This window comes from Narcine bancroftii, chromosome 3 (assembly GCF_036971445.1).
Source record: "Narcine bancroftii isolate sNarBan1 chromosome 3, sNarBan1.hap1, whole genome shotgun sequence".
Lineage (NCBI taxonomy): Eukaryota > Metazoa > Chordata > Chondrichthyes > Torpediniformes > Narcinidae > Narcine > Narcine bancroftii.
The window spans coordinates 157,658,037-157,679,844 of NC_091471.1; the positions used below are offsets into that span (position 1 = coordinate 157,658,037).

At 42.6% G+C, this 21,808-nt stretch overlaps 1 protein-coding gene across 7 annotated transcripts in view; it reads left to right on the top strand.

Annotated features, from left to right (window-relative positions):
- rchy1 (ring finger and CHY zinc finger domain containing 1) overlaps positions 1-18,836 on the top strand; it is a 49,710-nt gene extending 30,874 nt beyond the window's left edge. For all 7 annotated transcript variants that reach the window (XM_069925542.1, XM_069925544.1, XM_069925548.1 and 4 more), the window contains 6 exons: positions 2,242-2,320; positions 9,545-9,589; positions 11,218-11,276; positions 13,679-13,708; positions 15,567-15,687; positions 18,654-18,836. In XM_069925542.1, the coding sequence (XP_069781643.1) occupies positions 2,242-2,320; positions 9,545-9,589; positions 11,218-11,276; positions 13,679-13,708; positions 15,567-15,687; positions 18,654-18,773 (454 nt within the window). In that variant the 3' untranslated portion in view covers positions 18,774-18,836. The remainder of the gene's footprint in view (positions 1-2,241; positions 2,321-9,544; positions 9,590-11,217; positions 11,277-13,678; positions 13,709-15,566; positions 15,688-18,653) is intronic.
- The last annotated feature ends 2,972 nt before the right edge of the window (positions 18,837-21,808 follow it).

The window sequence follows — 21,808 nt, forward strand, 5'->3', positions numbered from 1 at the left end:
CTTTCGCGCAAGCAGAGGAACTACTGACATGGTCTTTGCCCTCAGACAGCTCCAAGAAAAGTGCAGAGAACAAAACAAAGGACTCTACATCACCTTTGTTGACCTCACCAAAGCCTTCGACATCGTGAGCAGGAAAGGGCTTTGGCAAATACTAGAGCGCATCGGATGTCCCCCAAAGTTCCTCAACATGATTATCCAACTGCACGAAAACCAACAAGGTCGGGTCAGATACAGCAATGAGCTCTCTGAACCCTTCTCCATTAACAATGGCGTGAAGCAAGGCTGTGTTCTCGCACCAACCCTCTTTTCAATCTATAATAGAATACAATGTTGGTAAACATCAGGTCATCCACTGGAAGAAAAAAAGTAAATCAGATTATTGTTAAATGATGAAAGCTTGCAGCATGCTGTTTTTCCAAGGGGCTGGGAGTGTTTTGCATGAATCACAAAAGGTTGGTTTGCAGGTGCAATAGGTAATCAAGAAGGCAAATGAGATGTTGGTCTTCATTAGTAGAGGGATTGAATTTAAGAGCAAGGGGATTCTGCTGCAACTGTGCAGCGTACTGGTGAGGCCACACCTGGAGAACCACGCACAATTCTAGTCTCTTAAGAAAAGATGTACAGGTTGTACCTCTTATTTGGCGCTCTGTGGTCCAGCAACTCCCATGGTCTGGCAAGTTTGAATCTGCTGCCGTTAATACAAGCTCCTTACAGACAGTGCGGGACTCAAACTCTGGTCCCGATCGCTGGTACTGTAAAGGCATTGCGCTAACCGCTACACTAACCCTGTTTTCTTTTTAAGATACTTTTATCAATTTGATAAAGAGGAATAGTACATGTACATATTGTTTGGATATTAATTAATTAATTAGCTTTTATATAATGCAGAATATGTCATATATAAAATATACATTGTCTTATATAATTCTCGAAAAAAGTGAAAAATCCTTAAGAACTTCACCTCTTATTCTAATATTGAGATAAACATTGTGACTATCTAAATAGACCAATCTCTTCTAGTTGTAGAAAAAAACAAAAATAAGAGCAGAAGAAAAAAGAAAACCTGTACTAATCTAACCCCTCCCACTAAGCACGGTCACCAGAAAATATTTTGTAAAGAATTGAGTATCGGCTCTTGGACATTGGATTGCAAACCCCCAGAGCATCCCTGCCTAAGTAATCAAATTATGATAATAGACTATGAATGGGCCCATATCTTGTCAAATTCAACCTTGATCTCTTTAACATTATATCTAATTTTCTCCAAACTCAAGCAAGACAAAGCATCCTGTAACCATTGCATATAAGTTATTTCCTGTTTTAAGTTTTGTTCTAGCTTTGATATGTTTACATAGGGGTTTCCCTTGGGGTCAATTTCTGTTTTCTGGCATTTTCTGTGGTCGGCATTGGCCAGATCCCAATGTTGCCGTATTTAAGAGGTACAGCTTGTATTAGCTTTGGAGGCAGTGTGTGGGGATTCCGGAGATGATAGCGTTCAGAAGAATAAGGGGTTCTTGAAGAAATGTAAAATTATGAAAGGGATTGACAAGATGGAGACAGGAAAGTTATTTCCATTAGTAGGTAAGTCTAGAACAGTGGTTCTCAACTTTTTTCTTTCCACTCACATACCGCTTTAAGTATACCCTAAAAGGTTGAAAATCACTGTTTTAATCTTACCTCATTGACTCGTTATGTGCACGGTTTCATAACTCCAAAGGAAATGGGCCAATGAAAATTTTCTCAAGCAAAATATTTCAGTAACAATTGGGACTAGAGCAGTGATTCTCAACCTTCCCTTTCTATTCACATCCCACCTTAAACAATCCCTTAATAATCACAGAGCATTTATGGCATAGGGATTACTTAAAGTGGTATGTGAGTGGAAAGAAAAAGTTAAAAATCACTGGTCTAGAATGAGGGGGAATAGCCTCAAGATTTGGAGTAGACTTAGGATGGAGATGAGGAAGAACCGATTTCTCGATAGAGTGTGGAATTCACTGTCCAAGGAATGTTGAGGCTACCACATTAACTATATTTAAGACAGAGTTAGATAGATTCCTGCATCATCGGGGAATTAAGAGTTATGGGGGAAAGGCAGGTGGGTGAAGCAGAATCCATGGCAGATCACCCATGATCGTATTGAATGGTGAAGCAGGCTTGATGGCCTCCTACTGCAGTTTCTTGTGTACATTTCTAAACTCAGTTCATGTTATTTTACATTTTTTTAATGTTTCATTGCAGGATTGGACCAGAAGATGATTTTTTCCACTGTGTGAAGTGCAACTTGTGTCTCGCTACGCATCTCCGTGGGAACCACAAGGTAGGTGAGATCTGGTTTAAGGGTTTATCGGGCCTCGGTGTCTCTCACCTTTTTGGGTAGATAACAGAAGATAGAACAGCCTTCTGGACATTTCAAGTTTCCAATTGTCCAGAATTAGGCCAACATTGGACCCAGCCTTAAGGTGCCACCAAGAGCCACATATCAAATCCTAGAAGTCAGCAAAAAAAAATATATATATATATAATTTGGTTAAAAGCAATGATTGTTGTAAAGTTGATATTGAAATAGATTATTTATGCATGTAAAAAAAGTGTTTGTATTAAAGCTGGGTTTCTTGGAAGATGACTATCCAGTCATTTGCCTGTTCAGAGACACATAGCTTGGAATTGAGCTCTTCCATTCACCACCTCTTGGCCAAGCATCAAGTACCTATCTAGGTAAACAAGAAAAGTGCCAGATGCTGGCGGGGGTGGGAGGGGTGGGTCTAGTGCAATACACAAAAGTGCTAGAGAAACTCAGCAGATCACACAGCATCCATATGAAGTAAAAGGCAACCAACATTTCAGGCCTGAGCCCTTCATCACGAATGTGGATTGATGTCTGAATAAAAAGGTTGGGGGAGAGTATGTAGTGGAGGAGTGGAGGGAGGAAGGCAGGGGTGCAGTGCTAATTTTTTAGGTGCTGGAGCTTAACAAAAACGGTGATGAGGAGGTGCCTGGAGCAGAGCTCCTGTGAGCTCCAGCAGCACTGCACTCCTGTAGGAAGGGGAGAAGTGCAGGCTAACAGGGAAGAGATCAGAGGTGGATACAGGTGGAAGGGCAGAAGAGTGCAGAGAAGATGTACAAGGATGATGCTAGGACTTGAGGGACAGAGTTACAGGGAAAGGTTAAACAGATTAGGACTTTATTCCCTGGATCATAGAAGAAAGGGGGTATTTGATGAAGGTATGCAAAATTATGAGTGGTACGGAGAGTAAATGCAAATAGCTTTATCCATTGAGGTTAGGTGAGTCAAGAACTAGAGGTCATGTTAAGTATGAAAGGTAAAATGTTTAATGGGAACATTAGGGAGAACGTCACGCAGAAAATGTGGAACGAGCTGACAGCTGAAGTGGTGAATGGAGGCTATATTTTGACATTTAAGAAACATTTGGATAGGTACATGGATGGGAGAGGTATGGGGGGGCTATGATCTAGGTGCAGGTAATTGGGACTAGGCAGAATAATAGTTTAGCACAGACTAGATGGCTGTAGGGTCTGTTTCTGTGCTATACTGTTCTATGATTCAAAGAAGTAAAGATTTAATAGGGGAGAGGGCTAAGAAAGGTAGCTGACAGGAGAAGGAAGGGATGGGGAGCTGGTGGACTTTTGTTGTTGCTTATTAAACTTGGTGTACTTTTGTACGCTGCGTAAGTACCCATCTAATATCCATTTTCTAGTACTTGGTCTGTAGCTTCTCCTTGGTGATTCAAGTGTTCATCTTGACACTTCAGCGTTATAAGAGTTTCTGCCTCCATTACCCCTTGCATTTCCAGATTCCAATCACCCTCTGGAATCTGGTAGATCTGCAGATCCCCCTAAATCACTGACTGATTTTATACACCTCTATTCTGGGACAAGTTTCTTGCTAACTACCCTATCTACGTCTTTCCTATTTCTCGATACTTCTATCAGGTTCTTTCTTTGCCCGTTCGCTTAAAGACCAGCAACCCTGTCTCTCCAAGCCTGGGAACTTCAAACCAGACAGTGTCCTGATGAATCTCATTTGAATGCTCTCCTGTGCAATCACCTCCCTCCTATGGTGTTTTGGGCAGAGCTGCACCTAGTTGTTGTGGTGAATGTCTGCCAAGCTGCCTGTCTCCCCCCCTCTGTGGCGAGCCTTGCTGTACTAACATTGGCTGTGCATTATCTCTACTGTTAAGGACACTCCCCTTGGATATAACTGTATATGCACCTATTGTCTTTCATTATTGTACCATGAGTTTCTGCTAATAAAAGCCATGATTATTGTTTGACCACATCGTCTTTGTCTACTTCATCAACTGGCACTTCAATTTTATTAGCAGAAATGGATGCAGCCCTCAAGCCAGAGCAGCTGACAATCGACCAGTCTCCCCCGAGGGCCAGAGAAATTTTCAACCACTGGATTGCTTGTTTCGATTACTACATGGCTCGAAACAACGTGGTCGATGAGGCGATACAGTGGGGCCACCTGAATTCTCTGCTGGGTGAGGTCCCTTTCACCGTAACGCAAGGAGCTCCCACTCTGGCTATAGCCCGGGTATGTTTGACTGCTCACTATGCAGCGCCACGGAATGTGGTGCTTGCTCAACCCCAGTTGCTGACTAGATGCAGGAAAACCCGGGGAAAGTGATGCTGCCTATACACTGGCCCTCGACTCGCTGGCAAACGAATGTGATGTCAGGGCAGTCAATGTGCAACAACACCGCAATGCCTTGAAGCTGGATGCTTTTGTCAACGGAATTGACTCGAGTTACATCCGACAGAGGCTGCTGGAGACAGAGCCCTTAATCTACGACCGGGCAGTCACTCTAGCCCAAACACTGAGAAGTGCCATGCGGTTCAGTGAAATGCTCGAAACCGAAAAGGAAACATCCAGGAGTGCTGGAACCCTGAAGGAAAGAAAAGGGCGAACCCCTGAAAAATGCTACTTCTGTGATAAGAGCTGGCACCCCAGACAGAAGTGCCCAGCTCGATTTGCTACCTGCAGCTATTGTGGGAAACTCGGCCAGTTCGCTAAAGTCTGTAAGGCAAAAAGTACTCCCACTGATAAGAAGAAGAAGCACCAAGAAAATGTGTCCTGGAGCTGCAGGAATGGAAGACAACTGTGAATGGGGGAATCTTCAGACGAGCAGGCTGAATCGACTTCAAGTGATGGCGAGGTGAGAGCCCCTGTGATAGCTCAATTGACTGTAAAGCTTGGGGGATGTTACGGACTGGAACGGTCGACCATGAAGGGGGAGGTGAATGGTGAGACGCTTGATTGCCTAATAGACTCGGGGAATACCGACAGCTACATCCACAAGAAAGTTGCCAGAGCCTTAAATTTGTGGAGATATCCAGCGAACCGAAAGATATCGATGGCTTGTAGTGAATTTACAAAAACTGTACGGGACAGTTAAAGGTTACTTTAAATTTGCAGGGATATTGCCTGGCTGATGATTGGCTCTTAATGACGCAGGAGCACTACACCCCTGTATTACTAGGGTTAGATATTCAATCTCAGATGAACAGTGTAGTGTTAAATTTTGGTGGGCCACTACCCACACTTACCTTTCCCCGCGCTAGTTACTGCAGTCTGTCTGCATTAAAGATCAAAGCTTCTTCCCTTTTCAATGATTTATCCCCTGAGTGTCAGCCGATTGCCACTATGAGCTGTTCTTACAGCAAAGAGGATTGTGAGTTTATCAAAGCGGAGACCCAGAGACTGCTTAAAGAGGGAGTAATTGAACCCAGTAAGAGTCTGTGGCGGGCCCAAGTGGTAGTCGTGAAAAATCACACTATGAGATGACTGGCTATTGACTGCAGCCAGACAATCGACCGTTACACTAACCTAGATTCCTACCCCTTGCCGCACATCAATTAAATGATTAATCAGATATCGCAATACAAAGTGTACTCCACTATCAACCTCAAAGCAGCTTCTCATCAAATCCCCATGAAGAAAAGGAAATGACCCTATATGGCTTTTGAGGCTGATGGGGGGGAGGGGGGGTTATACCAGTTTAAAAGGGTACCTTTTGGGGTCACTAATGGTGTGTCTGTGCTTCAGAGGGAAATGAATAAGATTGTTAGGATGTATGAGTTACAGGTACATTTCCCTATCTGGATAATGTCACTATCTGTTGGAAAACACAGGCTGAGCATGACAACTTAAAGAAATTTTTAGCAACTGCTAAAGAACTCAACCTTACATTTAACGAGGGCAAATGGGTGTTCAACGCGACAGAGCTACCCATTCCGGGCTGCATTGTCTGCAAGGGCAAAATCCGCCCTGACCCGGAAATAATGACCCCTCCCCCCCCTTAAGAAGTTACTACCCCCAGACTCAGCAAAAGCCCTTAAAGGGTGTATGGGATTCTTTTCCTACTACTGCAAATGGGTTCGGGACTACACCACGAAGACACGCCCTCTGTCTGACACTAAATCTTTTCCTCTCTCCAATGGCCTTGAAGGCTTTCGAGAGAATTAAAGCTGATATTGCCAAAGGTGCACTCTTGTCCATTGACGAGGATGTCCCATTCCAAGTGGAAACTGATGTCTCAGATTGTGCATTGGCAGGAACCCTTACTCAAAAGGGCAGACCTGTGGCATTCTTCTCCCGCACGTTACTTGAACATCCTGGCATTGAAAAAGAAGCCCAGGCTATTATTGAAGCTGTTCGCTACTGGAGACACTTTCTAGCCGGCAGAAAATTTACTCTTGTCACTGATCAGAAATCTGTAGCCTACATGTTCAGTACTAAACACAAAAGTAAAATCAAGAACGATAAGATGGCACGCTGGCGAATAGAACTCTCAACTTATAATTATGAGATCTAGTACAGACCAGGCAGGTTAAATGATCCCTCTGACACATTATCACGATCTGCTGCCAGAGCTCAGATGGAGGGGCTAAAAGAGATTCATAGCAGACTGTGCCACCCAGGAGTCACGAGATTCTTCCACTACATAAGGGCTAACAATCTTTCTTACTCTCTGGAAGAAGTCAGGAAACTGACTAAAAGCTGTCCTGTTTGCGCAGAATGTAAACCGCAGTACTTTAAAGCTCTGGAGGCCACTCTCATCAAGGAAACCTGACCTTTTGAGAGGATCAGCTTAGGTTTTAAAGGACTGTTACCTTCCAACAACAAAAATGTATATTTCCTTACTGTAATTGATGAATATTCCAGGTTTCCCTTTGCGATACCCTGCCCTGACGTCTCGTCAGCGTCTGTCATTAAGGCACTTGACAGAATTTTCAGCATTTTTGATTTTCCCAATTACATTCATACCGATAGGTGCTCAGCATTCATGAGCGCTGAACTGCGGCGAGCCCTGCTTTGAAAGGGGATTGCCACCAGCCGTACCACGAGCTACAACCCACAGGGCAATGGGCAGGTCAAAAGGGTTAGTAACATAACATAACAACTATTACAGCACGGAAACAGGCCATTAGGCCCTTCTAGTCCGCACCGAACCAAACACCCCTTTCTAGTCCCACCTCCCTGCTCAATGCCCATAACCCTCCATCTTCTTCTCATCCATAGACCTGTCCAACCTTTTCTTAAATAATACAATTGACTCCGCCGCCACTATTTCTCCCGGAAGCTCATTCCACACGGCTACCACTCTCTGAGTAAAGAAGTTCCCCCTCATGTTACCTCTAAACCTCTGCCCCTTAATTCTTAACTCATGTCCTCTTGTTTTAATCTTTCCTCCTCTTAACGGAAATAGTCTATCCACATCCACTCTGTCTATCCCTTTCATAATCTTAAATACTTCAAATCCCCTCTCAACCTTCTACGCTCCAAAGAATATAGACCTAATCTGTCCAATCTCTCCCTATACTCTAGATGCTTAAACCCAGGTAACATTCTGGTAAACCTTCTCTGCACTCTCTCCACTCTGTTTATCTTGTCTGGAAGACTGTCTCAAATCCATTTGCAGTAGTAGGAAAAGAATCCCATGCACCTTTTAAGGGCTTTTGCTGAGTCTGGGGGTAGTAACTTCTTAAGGGGGGGGGGGTCATTCTTTCCTGGTCGGGGCGGATTTTGCCCTTGCGGACAATGTAGCCCAGAATGGGTAGCTCTGTTGTGTTGAGCACACATTTGCCCTCGTTAAATGTAAGGTTGAGTTCTTTAGCTGTTGCTAAAAATTTCTTTAAAAACACATGGTTACCCTGTTACCCGGTGGCAGGAGGTGCTGCCTGAGGCGCTACATTCTATTCGGTCTTTATTGTGTACTGCAACAAATCAAACACCTCATGAACGTATGTTTGCCTTTCCTAGGAAATCAGGAACTGTGATGGACTGACCAGCCTGTTTATCTGAGCCTGAGCTGCTGAAGAGCCATGCTCGGGCGTGTAAAACAGACCCCCTAGTCCAACCAGTTCAGCTACTGCATACTAACCCCAACTACGCCCATGTTAGATTCCCAGACGGGAGTACTGACACTGTACACCTAAGAGATCTGGCCTCGCCTGGTTTGCCCCTTTCTCACACCCCTACTCAGAGTGAGCCTGAGAGGTTGGGCTCACGCCCCCCCCCCCCCCTCCCCCCAGCCTGTGACTCCTAGTAAGCTTTCAGATGGCCATGCTGAGACTCCACTGCCTCACCCTGGCGATTCTGAAACGGGTCCAGAAGTCAGTCCTTCCCAAACTACAAACCCAGGAACTGTACCAGTTCCCAAGGTTTCAAAGGAGCCACCTGTTTTGAGAAGAAGCACCAGAATTCGTAAACAACCTGATAGGCTGACATATTCATAAAACATCTCATTATATTTCAATTGCTTGCTAGATACTGGCGTATTTTGGCTATTAGAGTATTCTCAATGCCAAACAGGGTATCCATGTATCGCTTGCTTCAGTCTTTCCTAGCAGCTGTCCTTTTGATTTTAACCCTTCTTCTGCCGGGGGGAGACTGTGGTGAATGTCTGCCAAGCTGCCTGTCTCCCCCCCCCCCGTGGCGAGCCTTGCTGTACTAACATTGGCTGTGCGTTATCTCTACTGTTAAGGACACTCCCCTTGGATATAACTGTATATGCATCTATTGTCTTTCATTATTGTACGATGAGTTTCTGCTAATAAAAGCCATGATTATTGTTTGACCACATCGTCTTTGTTTACTTCATCAACTGGCACTTCAGGTGTACTGCTGTGGCCTAATTAATGCTTCATAACATTTAGCGTGACCTCCCTACTATTAGATTTTATGCCCTGGCTAATTAAGGCAAGAATCCTTTATGCCTTTTGACCATCTTGTCTATCTGTGCTGCCATCTCCTGGGATCTCTGCAGCCCATCGCAGTCTTGGGGGAAGTTTTGATTTGATTTGGATGCAGGTTTGATTTCAACATAAGAGAAATTTGGATAGGAACATGCATGGAGGCCTTTTGTCTGAATGTAGGTCAATTGGACAAGATAGAATAATAGTTTGGCATCAGTATACTCTCAGAATGTTTAACCTTTCTCTGCTGTTCATTGCTTCATTTAAAAATAAAATTAATGGTGTTTGAATACTGACTCTGGATTCTTTTCTCCTTCAGTGTGTTGAAAACGTTTCACGACAGAACTGTCCAGTATGCATGGAGGTAAGATCCAAGGGTTGAAGATGGAATTAGTGTCAAGCCTGTTGCTGGCTACATATCTCTTCTATATTCCAGAACTGACCATTAACTTTAAACCTTAGCCATTTAGGTTAGAGTTGTACAGCACTGAAACAGGCTTTCAGCTCAACTTGTTCATACCGACCATGTTCAAATTGTCTACGTGAATGTCCTGTTTGCCTGCTCTTGGCCCATATCCTTCTAAAATTTTCTAAGTCTTTCAAATGTTGTAATTGCACATTCCACAACAGCTTCTTCTGGCAGTTCATTCCATAAACCTACCGTCCTCTGTGTGAAAAATGTTGCCCCTCAGGTAGCTTTTAAGTTTCCCCTCTCACTTAACCCCTCCCACCCTCGGAAAGGACTGTCCCCTTATCGATGCTTCTCATAATTTTGTATATTACAATGGATGTATTAAGCAGTTGAGTGCGGGCATTAATGCTAATAATTCGTCTACCTTACGAAGGCAATAGTGTTTATCAGATTTCAGATTTATTGTCAGAGTGCATAGATGACATCACATACAATCCTGAGATTTGTTTTCCTGCAGGTGAGGAAGAATTTCTACATGCAGGTAGCGCATAAAGAAAAGATGCATATACAAAAGAGAAATGTAAACAAAGTGCAAACAAACTGTAATTCAGAAAATAAATATTCAACATTAAATAATGTGCAAAGTAAGAGACCTTAAATGAGGACTGATTGAGTTTGTTGTCAAGGAGTCTGATGGTGGAGGGGTAGCAGCTGTTCCTGAACCTGGTGGTATGAGTCTTGTGGACCTATACCTCTTTCCAGATGGGAGCAGTGAGAACAAAGTGTGTACTGGCGGATGTGGATCCTTGATGCTCTCTGACAGCAACGTTCCATGTAGAATTTCTCGATGGTGGGGAGAGTTTTGCCTGTAATGGGCCACATCCACTACCTTTTTTCAGAGCTTTCTGCTCAGAGGTATTGGTGTCCCTATACCATGCTGTGTTAGAGCTGGACAGCACACTTTCCACTATATATCTACAGTATAGAAGTCTGCCAAGTTTTTTGATGTCGTACCAAAACTCTTCAAACTCTTATCATTGACTAACGGCTCAGCTTGGAGGAGGTACGGGTGAAGCTGTGCTAATGAGTAACATGGATTTCCAACTATGATTATTAGTGCTATTCCATACTGTTCCAACAGTCTGCACTGTTATTCCTATCTGTGGTAATTCTTTGATGAAATTCTTTTTTAAAAAAAAAAGGCTTTGGTAAGAATTTGTGTCTAAATAAAAAGACAAAGGCTGCATTCGCAAATTACTGGCACAGTCAAATAGAATGCATATTGGGTAAAATATGCAACATAAAATCCAGCCAGTTGGCCCAGTGGCATGTAAATTCATCACTCCCGCCATAGAACCATTCTCAAAGAAAGCAAGGCTTAGAAAACCAGAACAATGACTATTCCAACTACAGGAAGTTATTCTCCTAGAGTAAGAACAATAACGTGGTGGTTTTCTGAGCCTTGCTCTCTTTGAGAATGGTTCTGTGGTGGGACTGATGAATTTACCTTGGAGTCTAAAATTCCCCACTGACTGTAGTTGACCTCTGTGTTTCTGATTCTTTCATTTTTACTCTTACAGGACATTCATACGTCTCGCATTGGTGCTCATGTCCTTGCCTGCGGGCATCTTCTTCATAAGTAGGTGAACTAAATTTGAACTTTAATCAAATGGGTGACTTGAGTAAAGGTGCTTTCTGCTCTGGAGACATGCGGGAGACTGATGTTACGAGCCCAGAGGACCCCAAAACCCAGGAGCAATAGATATTCACCAAGACAAATGGTTACTTAAACAAAAGTTGCTTTTAATTATCTTTAAACATGAAAACAGAATCACACTTTAACTTCTCACTATTGACTTAACTAACCCAACTTAACCCACTTTTAATTCTAAGCGCATGTGTATGAAATGTGTGTGTAAATTCAGAAAAGTTCTTTGATTCACAGTCCAATCTCACTTTTCATTCTTTCAAGTTCACTGGTTGCAGGTAATTCTTATACAGAATTTAACATTTATAAAGTTCACCAGACTTTGGTGCTTGAAAGGTAAATGGTTACTGCTCAGGAAAGTTCTTGTTGGTTTTCAGAGAGAGATTCGTTGTATGCTGACATACAACTGATTCCTTTTTTAATTAGCCACTTTAGTGTCTTGCCAAAGAATCTTGCTCCCTCAGGGTTCTCTAGATGATGACCTCTTTCTTTCAGGTCACCACAGTGTTCCTTTTTGTTTCTCTTATTTCAAGTGAAACATTAGACAGCCAGTCCTCTCCTCTTGCATGAACCGCAAGGGCTTCGACCAAGCTGAACTAAGCACTCACAACCTGTCTTCCGAATGGGGTTTTGTTGCCAGCTTGTCCTATTCCAGTCCCAGTTGCTGCTGCTGACTGTAACACACTAGAACTGATCTGTGTGTGTGTGTGTGTGTCTCTCTCTCAGAGAGAAAACCTGTTTTACTCTCTCTTCTTGCAAAACCACATGACCCTCCTAGAATAGCAAGTTCCACTCCAGACAGAATGCGACTCCGGCAAGCTCTTTCAACTGTTGCCCTTTTGTAAACAACAATCCATTAGTGAAGTCTCTTGGGCACTCTCCAAAGCTTTTGCAAAGAATGTTGGCTCCACATGTCTAGCATGAACAGAACCCCAGTATTTTAAATAAGATCTGTTTTAAAGTGTTTGTCTGTGACCAACACTAAAAATTCTGCCCCAATTTATCTCCGCAGAATATATCTATATTCTGTCACACTGCAGATGCTGGAATCTGAAGCAAAGCACACTCTGCAGAAGGGAGAACAGCATAAAGTGGGAGAAAAGTAAAGGTCGATGTTTTGTGCTTGAACTCTTCATTGAAATACTGGGTGTTGATGAAGGGTTTCAAAGTGAAACGTGACCTTTCTTGTTTTTCCTACTGATGCTGGTTAACCCTCTGAGTTCCTCAAACAGATTGTGTTTTGCATTATGATTTTTGGTCCTATGAGATGCAGCCATTCATTGAACTAGTTTGTTAAAATGCAGTGAATGGTTCAGTGAACGTAGAAATGTGCTTCCTTAGGAATATTCCTGGGTATCTTTCTGGACTTGAGGAGTGACTGAAAACTGAAAATGAAATGTCACATATTAATGATTTGAATGTGGCACTTTATACTTCCTCATTATATTCTTAGTGTAGATATAGTGTTGGTTCTAACAGTACCAAAGCAAGACCTCACTCTTTTCACTGTCATCAGCAGTAGAAGCGATAATACTTTCAAAATGTAATGATAAAATGGTACAAGATTTTTAAAAATTCTCCCATGGGATCTTTTCATTATAATGTAAACTAAAACTCTGACAATCTGCTGTTTGACAAAACAGAAATCCTGATAGTTTGCCATTTGATTCCCATTCCCTCCCCTTCTCCCGGGCCCTGGTTACTGTCTCTTCCCCTCCCTCTCCCTCAGTTCCTCTCCTCTCTCCCTCCACCCCCTTCCCCTTTGGTGGGTCCCAGTTCCCATCTCTCTCTCCCAGACCCCCTCCCCTACACCACAATGATGCAGACAATACTTTTGTGATGTCAGAGTAGTCTCTAATTAAAGGAGGTTCATGAGCCCGATAGCTGTTGGAAAGAACTGTTCTTGAACCTAGTGGTGCTGTTCTTCAAGCTTCTGTCCGAAGGGAATAGGGAGAAGAGGTTGTGACTAGGATGACATGGATCCATTAGAATGTTGGCTGCACCTCACATAGACATCTTCAATGGATGGGAGGTCGGAGCCTGAATTCATCAAGCCAGGCTGCCGTATGGGCCAGTAGAGTGCCATCAAAGTTCCAATGAGACAGAGTATGGGAGTTTTACTGATTCATGAACATCAGCATAATGCAAAATATTTAATAACTTCAGTCTTTTAAACGGGTCCAGAATTGTTCATACTGACACTATATTGAATTCACTCTATCCTGAAAATAAGTTAATTTATCTAATGTTTTATCCAAATGTTGGTCAGAAGGAAAATTAGTAGGGGTGAATCTTAATGGAGAAATTAATTTGGTCTTTGTTTTTCTCCCCAGGACCTGCTATGAAATGCTGTTTAATAAAGGGTGAGTTTTTGTTTCCTGATTTATTCCAAAACAAATAAAAGAAATTCTGAGCACCACTCCAAAGGAGTGTTCCCTCGAAAATAGCATGATACCTATCGTTCCACCATTAGAAGTAAAAACACAACGTGAGAGAAGACTAGCAAGTCAAACAGTATAGCAAAGATAAAGTATAGCAAAAGATAAGGTATGAGCAAAATATAGGCAGGCGCCCAAATAAAATGGTGGAGGGAAGAGGCAGGGGGAGGAGCACAGGTCCACAGGCAAGAGGGGGATAAGGGAAAGAGGGCCTAGCAGTAAACAGGATGTGGGGATGTCTCTATGAATGGAGAGGGAAGGGCTTGAGAGCTGAAGGAAAGGAGACAGTGGGATAGGGAGAACAGGGTGTGATCTAGCAGAAACCAGGGAAGTCTATGTTAATACCACCTGGTTGAAGAGTGCCATGATGGAATATTAGGTGTTTCTTCTCCAATTTACAAGTGGCCTTGGTTTGGCCATGAACAGACATGCTGGCACAGGAGTAGGGTGCAGAATTGATATAGTTAGCTACTGAGAGATCCCTGTAACTGATGCGGACAGAGTGAAGGTGGTCAGCAAAATGATCTCCCAATCTGAGTCCAGTCCCTCACTCCCTTATCCATCTCTTAACTCTTGCCTGTCAGCCTTTACTCCTCCCCTGCCCCTTTCCCCACCCATTTCTTATTCAGGGACCTGCATACATTTTGCTCGTGCCTTGAATGAAGGGCTCAAGTCTGAAATATTGGTTATGTATCTGCTAATATAAAGTACGCTGTTTGACCTGCTGAGTTTCTCCAGCATTGTTTTTACTTCAGTCATGGTGTATGCAGACTTTTGTTTTTACTCCACCATCAGAAGTGCCTGTTCAAGTTTCCAGAGTGGTGTGATTTGACCTAGATATGTTTCATTGTAAAAAGAATGGCAGAGCTGCCATTGGTGTGTACCTGCTGAGAGCGGGGAGTGGAGACACATCACTCCTCCACAGGGTTCTACTGCCTGGATCTAACTGCAGATGGCTCCCTGAAGGCTTTAAACGGCCTATAAAAGGAGTTGATGGTAATTTATTTTGAAATCCTACAACCGCATGGTCTGAGCCCAAGATGGCAGCGACCTAGAGGGGTTGCACACTGGAGAAGCAGAGGATTGGTGCAGGGTAGTAAAAAAAAAACAGAAGACCACCCCACTTTTGAGAAGAAGTAGAGGAGATGACCATACTGATGGTGGACCAACAAGGGGCTCTGAGACTGAAGAACACATAGGTGGCAGGCTGTTACTGACTCGAGGTGAGGAACCCACGTGGGCTGCTGATGACTGCGGACAAGGGACGCACCAGCTTGCGAACTGCTGGGAGGCAGGCTGAAGGCTTTCCAGGATTCAGAACCAAGATGTGAGAAGATGCCAAGGGAGCTGAAGACTTCCTGATTGTGTCAGAGGGTTGGATCAGGAGATCAGGTTGCCACTGGTTTAAAGTGATGGCTGCGGAGGCAGTTCTGTGGACACTCGGTCATTCTTTTGGGGGGAGCTCTTTTTGATTCTCTGACTCGAAGGGGCGCTGGGCAATTTCTTGCTGATGGCAAATCTTTGTCTGCCTTATGGTAGACTAAAGGAAATTTTTTTTTGTAATACATTTTATGTTTTATTACATGACAATAGAAGAATCTTGAAAACAGGAGAAACAATGAATTGCTGTAACTGTGACTAGGCCAGAATTTCACAAAACTCTATACTTCAGAGAATGTGATACTTTTTCTGGCAGTTTGAGGAGAAGCAACACCACTCTGAGAGAAGTCATGTCATCTGTTGTGATTCAACTGCAAGCTCATCTGTGTGCTTGTTGTTTCAGAGCCTATCGGTGCCCGTTGTGTATGCAATCAGCTACTGACATGACTAAATACTGGGAGGAGCTGGATACAGAAATAGCCCAGACCCCTATGCCATCAGACTATCAGAACATGGCTGTAAAGGTAAGAGTGAAATTGAGCATGTTTGCAATAATTCCAAGCACTTTTTAAAGATGGAGACTCATGAGAGGCATATTGGAATCTGGAGCACAATCTGCTGGAGGAACTCAATAGGCTGAAAACATCAGTGGGAGAAAAAGTATCGTTAACCTTTCAGCTGAACCCTTCATCAAAACTGAGGGTGCACAGCAGAGATAGCCAGTATAATATATAAAACTGCAAACATGATATGTGTAATACTGTAACCAGATATGTGTAACCAGATACTGTAATACGTCTACTGATGCTTTAAGCTTCACCTAATTCATATATGGAACAAGGAAACAATTACTTGGGGAGAGTCACGGAGATGTGGAGTAGAGAAATAGGCCATTTACTCTAATCCTATACTAATCCCATTTTGTTCTCTGCACCATGCCATCCCATTATTCTCTTCTAGGTCTACCACTCACCTACACATTAGAGGCAAATTATAGGGGTCAATTAACCTACCAACCTACATAATTCTTCCATGTGGAAGGAAACCCACGTGGTCACGGAGAACCTGATAGCATGTGAGGTCAGAAATGAACCCAGCTCTCTGTGATGTGAGGCATCAGCTTCACTAGCTCCACCACGGTGACAGCCTTCATTGCAAGGCACCTTCCAGTTGGATGATGTAACGACAGCAAGTATTCTACAAGTGCATAAGAGGCTTAAGTAATTGCCATCAGACTCAGAGGCATTTTGTGATTTAAGCAATGACTATGATTTAGAATCCTGGTTGATTTACCAATTCAGAAAATAACATTAAGTTACCCTAATTGATCTCATGAATGGCAATGGGCAGGTCTTGAAAATAAATTATAAGTTGTAGAGATAAGAAATGAACACAGGAGTAGCTAAATGACATTTTAAGGGGCTAAATGACATTTTAAGGGGCTAACATGACCTGATGGCTGAATAGCCTCCTGCCTTATGCTGTCCTCTAAATAGCATAGCAAATTAATAGCTAGAAATTGAACATTTTTCCTTGTGTAGAAGCACTGCTATATTTTGGGCTTTTAAACTTGTGACTGTCAGTAATTGTGGAATGGACATCAGGAGTTCAAAATTCCATTTATTGTCATGTAATGAAAACAGTGTCATATTACATGAAATTGGTTTTGTCTGCTGTAAGGCAGATAGATTTGCCATCGACAGAAATTGCCTGAAGTGCCTCTTAGAGTCAGAGAAAGAGAAGCAAAAGAAAGTCCCCTAGAGCCACTGAGTGTCCATGGATTCGCCTCCAGTGCTCCCGCAGCCCCTGCAGCCTCCGCATTCCACACAGAGTACAGTCCAAACCATCGACAACCCGAGCTCTGATATGATTAGGAACCCTTCAGCGCCCTTGGCACTTTCTCACATCTCAGTCTCCAGCAGTCCACAGCCTAAGTGGGTTCCTTGTCCCAAGTCACCAACAGCCTGTGTGATTCCTTCAGCCACCCTGGTCCACCACAGTGGTCATCGTTCTATGGGTTGTCTCTTCTGCTTCTCCTTCCTATGGCGGGGGTGGGGGGGGGGGGTGGTGGTTGTTCTCTCTGTTTTTTGGTGTTCTGCTATAGTCCTCTACTTCTCTAGAGTCTGCAACACCTTGATCCCCTGTGGCTGCTGTTGATCACAGGTGCTGCCATCTTGGACGCAGACCCCGCAGTCTGGAATTTTAAATAAAACTAGTGTCGTATCCTTTAAGGGGCCATTCAAAGCTTGTACAGAGTTGACAGCAGCTGGACCCCACGGTAGCGCTCTCCGTGGGTTTGCACAAGCAGCAGTGCTGCCGTTACAGCAGTTGTGGCAATGCCGCCATTGAAATGAAATCAATTTTGACATTTGTGAATCAGTGTTGGGAATTGTAACAAGCTATATGTAACATAGAAAAAAATCTTTCATGAAAGGTCCTCAACTGTCCCTATCTGGTGTACAAGTAACTTCTATTGCAGACTGCACACTGACAAGAAGTCAATCACAGTAATACAGTGGGGAAGCACAATTAGCTATTACAGCTCCAGCGACCCAGGTTTGAATCCAGGACTCTCTGTAAGGACAGTCTGAACATTCTCCCTGGAACCACGTAGGTTTCCTCTCATCATCCAAAAATGTATGGAGTTAGTATTTGGGTGGCATTGGCTGGAAGGTTCTGATACCGTGCTGTATCTCTAAATTAAATCAAGATACAGCCTGGAAACTGCCCTTAAGCCCATCAAGACAATACCAACCATCAATCGTCCACTTGCAATAATCTTATATCAAATCCTTTTTCAAAAAATTTCTCAACCCTGCCACACTCCTCCCCCGCCCCCCTCAGATTCTGCCACTAATATACACATCAGTGACAATTTTCAGTGGCGATTTAACATGTTTAGGGTGTGAGAGGAGCACCTGGTTCTCCTTGAAAATTGTCTGACAACTCACTTGATGACTGCAGTTGGACATTTAAATCCTTGCCTGGCATGTGTCCAACATCTTGTGAAATATAATTCTGCTGTTTTGACCTTGTATGTTTCCACTATTATGAAACTCTTGTTTTGAAATTAATAGCACTTGACTTCTCTTGAATCTGAACACTATGGTTCTGATATTACTCCAGTGACTCAGGCACTAGAGTAATGCAGTCCCAGTGCTTAGAGTGAAGGAATGCTGTAGGGTGTTTGGCTCTAATAAACAATGGAAATGTTTGGAAAGAGACATCAAACTGAAGTCCTAGCTGCCTTTTGGTCGAGCGGTGTTCCCACTCCACATTCTGAAGACCCTTGCTAACATTATTTTCTCAAGATAACGGCTCGTTATCACATTGTCGCAAGTGTATGAATTGAACAATTTGATTGAAAATACTTCGGGGTATCTTAAGGTTGTAAAAGGTGCTGTTGAAGTGTAAGGTTGTACTTTTAGCATCTACATTGTTCTGTCATCCTGCTCCAATGACTGTCATGTGGTTGTGGTTACCTCTGCAGATCATGTGCAATGATTGTCAGCTCCACAGTACTGCGCCGTTCCATGTGTTGGGTCTTAAGTGCAGCGGATGTGGATCTTACAACACCGCCCAGGACGGAGGACTAATTGCACTGCAGTGACAGCAACGATGTACAGACTGGGTCCTGTATTCTCAATTAAAACTTTTGAACGTAGGCTTGGAATATTGAGTTCCTTTTGACTTTTATTTCAACGAGCAAACTTGGTTATAATTGATTCAGAAGCCAGTGATACTTTTTTTTAGCTTTTCATTAATTGTCTACATTTGCCAATACCTAGTCAACTTAAAGTAATTCCCAATCTGTTGCAAGAGGCAATTATTCTTCTCTCTGGAGTGCTCATTATTCACTATGAGAAGCTCAGCTTTGGGTACTTCCATATCCTGTATTCTTGGGTACTTGAAAATCTCTGCTACCTTGCAACTCAAAATTTCTAATGAAGTTTCTCAAGATTACATTATCAAGAGCACTTAGGTCAGTAATATTCTCTGTATAAATGTTGAAAAATCATTTAAGGTGGATAGAAATATAAAAATGAGGTGGCTTTGATTTACACCTCGATATCCATGTTTTCTTTTGAAGTTTGAATGTTTTAATATTTTCTATGATCTCAGTGTGACTTTACAGAAACATTTTAAAATAGTTACCATTTCATTATGGGCTCCAGTCTTTTATAGCTCGGTGATCCATTCATGGTGCAGCGCCAGCTTGGTAAGAGTTGGCCACTGGTCAGAGGTAGCGTACCTGCCTTTGAGTCTGATGGTTGTGAATTTGTGCTATCTAGGCAGATGCTTCCAGTTCAGTTGTGAAGGAGAGCTACACTGTCGAATGAACTGTGATCACTTCTGAAGTTTCAGATGAAAAAAAGTCCTGTAATCATACAGTCAAATCCGTTATCTGGAATTCAAGCAGGTTTAAAAGTGGTGCCCCCCAGTGGCTAATTCGCCAATCACATAACATGCAATCTCAAGCACTTATCTGCCATCTCCCATTCCCTATGTGCTGCATATTGGGGGTTTACTGTATCTTGAAGACTAGCAAGGGTATTCTTGCTGTTTCATCCTTTATCCTAAACCAATAACTAAAGTATATTCTATTTAATTATTTTTTAAAACTGGAATTTAGTGTCCAAAATTATCCTCCCATCCCCAGCACTCCCATAATCCTCCAATATGTGCAAATCAAAACTACTTCATTGGCCATAAAACACTTTGGGAACTTCTGTGGCTAGAAGAGATTCTGTGGTTGTTCCCACACATGGAAGATGTCTGTATTCTTGAAGCGTAGTTGACGTGAACGCATCCAAAATGTGCCTGATTCACCAGACCACAACGCTGTTCGTTATCACATGGCGTGAATGCAGGACCCAATCTACGCATTACTTAGACTGTCATGTAATTAAATTATGATACAGATGGATGTGAATCTCTTTGGGTTGTATTTGTTCCAGCTCCATAAATCCAAAAATCAAATGAGTATTTGTTTTCTTTCCTCCTGCGTTGCATGTTCAAAGATCCATTCCAGTGTTGTACCTCTGCTTCAGTGAAAATTAAACTTTGACCTTTGAACTAACCTTTGGGGTTTGTTTCTGTGAGGAACTCTCTTTTAAGCTACGATTCTGCTAGACATAGTGCTCGGCAAGGAACGAGGCTGGAGTTTGAGCAAGCTGAGTGCCAATGTGTTGTCATAAGTGCGAGTAAACCTCTAATTTTCAGATGGAATAGAGAAGCAGGCTATTATTTAAAAGGATTGTGATAAAATTATTCAGTCCAAATGATGTGAAAGCTGTTGTGCTTCAATCTGGGCTACCTCATGCATTTTGGGTCTTCATATTTAAGGGAAGATGTTCAGGAATTGGAGGCTGTGCATTGAAGGTTCACAAGGTTGGTTCTGGGCTGAAGGAATTGACAAATGGAGGAGGTTGAATGAATTGGCCCATACTCCAATGAATGTGGAAGACAGAAAGAATAAGATTGAAGAATGCAAAATTTTAAAAGAGATTGACAAGCTGGATGCTGAGAAGCAATTTCTCCAGGTGAAGTTGTCTGCAACCAGGGGGCATGGTTTTAGAATGGCGGGTTGCCTATTTAAGATAGTGGTGAGAAGGATTGATTTTTCTCCGAATGTAGTTTCTTTGTTATCCCAGATCCATGGAGGCAGAAAATTGAATATGTTCCATGTTCAGCTTGACAGATCATCTGATTGTACCAGACGAAACAGCATTTCTGCAGACCACACATAAACACAGAATACATTTCTCACAGCAAATAATAAAAGTACAAATAAAAATATATAAAATAAATATTCTGGAATAACTCAATCTCACAGCCTGCAGACAGTCCTCCTTCCTGATGGACAAAGATCCCATCTGATGGGTGGTTGGTACCTTCAATAGTCTGCATGTTATTTAAGCAATGCTGATGACTTCTGATCTGATGCTTTATAACTACCATACCACATAATGTTCAAATTTATTGTCAGAGTACATACACATATGACCCTGAGAATCTTTTTCCTGTGGGCAGGCAGAATTTTTGATTACCAGTAACTGTTAATTGTATTCAATTAGAAAGAAATGTAAAGAAACTGATTGCAAATACAGAAAATGAGTATTCAGTAATAAATGATCAAAGTAAGAGTCCTTCATGAGTCTCTGAATGTGGCTTGTTCAGGAGTCTGATGGTTGAGGGATAGCAGCTATTAATGAACCCAAAGGTGGCACCTGCACCTCTTTCCTGATGGTAGCAATGAGAACAGAGCTTGGATGGTGTGGATCCTTGATGATTGCTACTGCTTTCTGACTGTTAAAGTGGACCTGAGATGCTCGAAAGCAAACACGAATATAGTTGCAAAAACAAACATTCACTTAGCAAAATGTACTCCATCATGGCAAATAGTTCAAAAAGCTACCTTACCATAAAGGAGACTACTGTGACAGAATATAGATATGATTTTGGGGGATAAATTGGGGGAAGGTATTGTTACTGTAGGTCACATACAAACACTTTAAAATAGATCTTTTTTAAAATATTGGAGCTCTGCTAATGCTAGACATGTTGGGGCCTCAGGGCCTTTGCAAAAGCTTTGGAGAGTGTCCAAGAGACTTCACTAATGGATTGTTGTTTACAAAAAGGGAA